General features: G+C 58.5%; 1 protein-coding gene across 1 annotated transcript; it reads right to left on the reverse strand.

The window, feature by feature from the left end:
* Positions 1 to 322: 322 nt before the first annotated feature.
* Positions 323 to 3,974, reverse strand: Spn (sialophorin). Its single transcript, XM_023722108.1, has 2 exons — positions 3,899 to 3,974; positions 323 to 3,539 (listed from the first exon to the last, which is right to left on the reverse strand). The coding sequence occupies exon 2, from the start codon at positions 3,498 to 3,500 to the stop codon at positions 2,184 to 2,186; it is 1,317 nt and encodes a 438-aa protein (XP_023577876.1). The 5' UTR covers positions 3,501 to 3,539; positions 3,899 to 3,974; the 3' UTR covers positions 323 to 2,183.
* Positions 3,975 to 4,848: the final 874 nt, after the last annotated feature.

Here is a 4,848-nt window from a genome sequence, read left to right on the forward strand (position 1 = left end):
CCGCTCTGGGATCAATCCCAGGAGCAAGGGCAGAAAAGTAACACAGCCTCATTCAAGTGGCCATGCAAGGGGAGCAGGTTGCCTGCCAGGCACAGGGCCGGCCACCAGTGACCTGGAGGCAGTCTGTCCCCTGAAACATCCTATTAGCCCCTCAGAGGTAGTGGGATTTTTTTTCTTTTGGTAAAACTGCCTGTGCGGGCCGGGGAGATGGCTCAGTAGGATAAGCGCTTGACTGGCAAATGCAAGGATCTGAGTTCAATCCCCGGTTCCGCCAAAAAAAAAAAAACAACCAAACAAACAACAACAACAACAAAAAAACTGCCTGTGCTTCTGTTCTAAAGCTCAGACATAACATTTGACATTTTCTAGACTGTGAAATCGTTCTTGGGGTGCCTTCCCCACCCCGGCTTCCTTCCGGATTCAGAAAACCTGTAACCCTTCAAAAAATGACCACCAAGCAGAGGGAGCTGACCTTTGTCAGTTTGGGGATAGCATTTCCTGGAAGTGGAGTATAATTTGTCTTGATAAATCTGAGCCCCCAGCGCTGTATCCCCACGGGTTTTTGTTTTTGTTTTTGTTTTTGCACATCGGGAGGCTGTTTGTCCCAACAGCACCTCTGGGGAGAAGTAGCAGGATCCTCCAGCGTGGCCTCTGCCAGGCTGGCCAGCAGAGGCTGAGTTTTCGGCTATCTCGGGGACCAGGGGCTGCGAGAAGAGGCAAGTGGTAGGGGCACAGCCAGATGCAGTGGCCCCTGGATTTGTGGACACTTCCTGTCTCTGCTGTCCTCCCTCCTCCCGTTGCATCCACTGGCCCACCTGGGCCACCCTGGTCTCGCTCACAGGGTCCCCACATCTCTTTTTTGTAGGTCATTCGTCTCAGCAACTGCACCCTCTGACTCAACAACTTCCTGTGTGCAAATTTCCCCTCTGCCCTGGGGAAACACCATCCACCTTGGGCTTTGGGTCTGCCTCAGGCAGCCTCTCCTGGCCGACCTCCTCCTCACTTCAGCCAGCTTGGGAGAAGGAGTGGAACGCCAGGATGGAAGAGGAGACTCGGGCCAACTGACTGAAGGTGCAGGAGGCGAAGTCAGCACCGCAGCCCCCAGTGCCGGCTGCTGGGGCAGAGCCCCCCTCCTGCCCCTGCGTGCGTGCATGCGTGTTGGAGAGAGGAGCCTTTGAACAGGGGATGCTGCGGCTGAGACGAAGAGCCGCGCTGGGTCACATATTCTTTCTGAGAAGCCTGCACTGTGGTCTCTTTATTTTGTTTTGTTCTTGGGGACAGAGTCTTGCTACATAGTTCAGGCCGGCCTCGAACTCAGGATGACCCTCTTGCCTTAGCCCCCAGAGCACTGGGGCCTTGTTAAGCCTGTGTTCTTAGAATATCAGACTACTGAGTTCAAGCTTGTGGCGCTGTGCCCCCTCTGAGCAAAGGTGAAGGTCCCTGTGTTCTTAGTGATCCCGTGTACCCCGCATGCGGCAGCCCCTCTGCACCCCTGCCCACCTTCGCAGCCTGCACTCCCATGGACACCTCTGGAACAGAGACCACACCCAGGCCAGGAGTGATCTCTCCGGCAGGGCAGCCCTCTGGAGAATCACCCTGGCCAAGGACTCCTCTCCTCCCTGCCCCTGGGAGAAACGCAAAGCCTCCAGCAGTCAGCCTGAGGTGGGGCAGCCCTGGATCCTGGGGCTCGGCAGGTCGCAGGCCCCCCTCAAAGCACAGCTAGACAGACCCGCCCAGCCCAGGTTCCAGGGTGGCCCAGAGGGAAATGCTCAGAAAGTTACTCCCAAGAGTCCTCACCGCTGGCCCGATAGGGTGTCCTATCACGGGACTCCCGTGTACTTTGCAAAATTTGTTCCTGGGGAGCTGGCTCCGATTGCCACCGCCTTCCTCCCAAACGCTGGGGTCCTTGGAGAAAGCACGGGTCATCAAGGTTGGCATTGTGGAGACTCAGCAATGGGGTGCCAGGGTGAAGAAAGCCAGAGGAGGGGACAGGAGGGCTCCATGAAGAAGGCGGGTGTAGCTGTTTTGAAAACAGCAGGAGCGAGCTGTGGCCCAGGACACATGCAGGTGCTGGGGAGGACGCCTTGGCGCAGGAACTGGGTAAGAATCCGGAGGGGCCAGCTGGGGATGTGGTCAGGAGCGAAGCTGGAGGAAGGTGGTGGAAACCGGGAGGGTCCTCGTCATCACAGGCTCTGAGGGGCTGCCCCGTCCCCCACAGCAGGGCCCTCATCCTCACTGCCCACCAGCGGCTCCTCCTCGCCCTGTAGGCCCGGGTCCGGCCTGGCCTTCAGCTCCTCCATTGCCAAGCCCTGTTGAGACCTGCGCCTGCTGAAGAAAGTGGTGAGTGTGGGCCGTTGGGCAGACCCGTCTGTCTCGGGGACCCCAGAGCCTTTGTTACCCTTGGCCCCTGCCAAGGCTTCGGTCACGGCCTCCTCGTCGTAGACATGCGCCGGCCCGGCCCAGGCATCCACCACCCCATTGTGCTTTCCACCGCTGCTCAGGGTCAGGACTCCCGTGCGTCGCTTCTGCCGCTGGCGCCACAGCACGAGCAGGGCCACGATCACTGTCACCACCAGCAGGGCCACCAGCATGGGCACCAGCAGCATGCTCTTCTGCTTCTTGCCTAGTTCTCCAGAGGGCCTCATGTCTGCCTCTGTAGAGAGCTTTGGGGTGGTCCCCATGGACGCTTCTGTGCTGGAGACAGAGGGGCTGCTGGCCGCCCTGGAGGTCACCAGGGAGCTGACTGTCATGGCCTTAGGAGATCCACCAGCCCCCCTGGGGGTCTCGAGAAAGCTAGTTGTCATGTTAACAAAGGTTCCATTGGCTGTAGTGGAGGTGTCCACAGAACTTTTTGCCTTGGTGATATGGGGTCCACTGTCCCCTTTGGAAGTCTCCAGAGAGCTTGTTGAATTGGTGACCAGGAGGCCACTGTCCCCACTGGAGGTCTCCAGAGAGCTTGTTGTCTTGGTGACCAGGAGGCCACTGTCCCCACTGGAGGTCTCCAGAGAGCTTGTTGACGTGGTGACAAGGAGGCCACTGTCCCCACTGGAGGTCTCCAGAGAGTTTGTTGCACTGGCGATAGGGGGTTCACTGGTCCCACCAAAGGTTACCAGAGAGTTAAATGTCACAGTTCCATCTGTCACCGTGGGGTCTCCCTCAGAGCTCACCGCTGTGGGGACAGCAGAGTCACTGGTTCCAGTAGTGACCTCCGGAAGCACTGATGGCTTTTTGGTAGAATCTTCCTCAGAGGACATCAGCCCGGATACAGTTGGGCCAGGGCTGACACTGACAGACATCCCAAGAGAGGCATCCGAGAGGGCTGAGCTCAAGGACTGATTGCTCCTGATGCGCTCCGAAAAGGTCCTCATCCCTGGTCCTTGGGAGGTCACTGGGCTCAAGTCCGAAGAAACGGAGTTTCTCAAGGGGGTGACGGGTGAGGGCGTCTGTGGACTCACCAGCGGGGCCCAGAGGCTCCCACAGAAGAGAAGCAGTAGCGCCATTTCCAGTGTAGAAGGCGGGAGCGGGAGTTGGGACCCAGGCTGGGGAAGTGGAAGAAACAGAACACACGGACTGGGGGGGCCCGGCCAGGCCTTGCCCTCCTGCCCACTTCCCTGCCAACCGCCAGGCCCAGCTGCGGTCTAACGGCTTTTTCCACCCTTGTTTTTTCTTATCAGAAGTAACAGAGGACCAAATGTGGCAGCGCCCCATCAGCCCAGCCCACGCATCCCTGGAGCTCAGGTTCCTGCTGTGGCTGTGGCCGTGGCCGTGGCCCCAGACCCCCAGTCCTAGTCAGCCCTGTGGCCCCATTCTCTCTTCCCATCACTTGTCAGGCCTGTTCACGACCCAGGCACACTCCCAGCTCCTTGGAGCCTCTGTCCCCCAGGTCACACCTTCTTACCAGTTTACGGATAAGGCACAGGCTAGGACCAACTGCTCCAGCTCCTGGTGAGGTACGGGCACAACTGGGGGAACTGGCCCCCTAGGGTAAAGGAAGTGGGCTCCACCCACCCCACCCTGCATCCTGTCGCACCCCTCCCCGCCCACAGGGTGGGGCCTGAGACCCTGAGATGATACCTGGGGCCCCAGGGCACTCAGTTGAGGCAGGGAAAAATGTAGGGAGCCCAGCATGGGAATTCCTGCACCTCAGCTGGGGTCAGAGCTGTTGGAAAAGGGGGTATGCTCAAGAAGTAGGGGCACAGAGGAGATGGGCGTGGAGGGTAGTTTCCTTTGCATCTGTGCTCCCCAAGCTGTTTGGTTGGGACCCGGGGTGCATTTCCTCCCCCAAGAGCTCCCAGGAAGCAGCATGGGAGTGGGTGGTTGGGAGGGGGTTCAGAATACCTGGCTCCGGCAGAAAGCTTTTGCAGGCTTTTAAGCCCCTGGCTGAGCTACAAGCAGCTGGGGACACTGCAGTGCCACTGGCCTTAGGAGCTGCTTTAAACTAAACTGAGCCAGCTGCTCCCCGGAATTTGGGACCAAACTGAGTGCCCCAGCGAGAGCTCGTTGCCGCAGCCCCGACACTGAGGACTGATCCAGGGTGTTGGCACTAAACTACACCCCAGCCCCGGCCGCGCTTAAATTTTAGGGTCGTGCTAGATCTAGGCTGGGCTGGAATTTGCGGTCCACCTATCTCAACCTCCCAGAGTGCTGGGATTACAGAGCTGTACCACCAAGCCCAGCTGAGGCCTCAATAAAATGAAGGAAAAGGAAGAAAGGAAAGGGTGAGGAGGGGAGGGGAGAAGGGAAGGGAAGGGAAGAGAAGGGAAGAGAAGGGAGGAGAGAAAGAAGAGAGAGGGAGGGAGGAAGGAAGGAAGAGAGAGAGAGAGAGAGAGAGAGAGAGAGAGAGAGAGA

This window comes from Octodon degus, unplaced genomic scaffold (genome assembly GCF_000260255.1).
Source record: "Octodon degus isolate 3935 unplaced genomic scaffold, OctDeg1.0 scaffold00001, whole genome shotgun sequence".
Lineage (NCBI taxonomy): Eukaryota > Metazoa > Chordata > Mammalia > Rodentia > Octodontidae > Octodon > Octodon degus.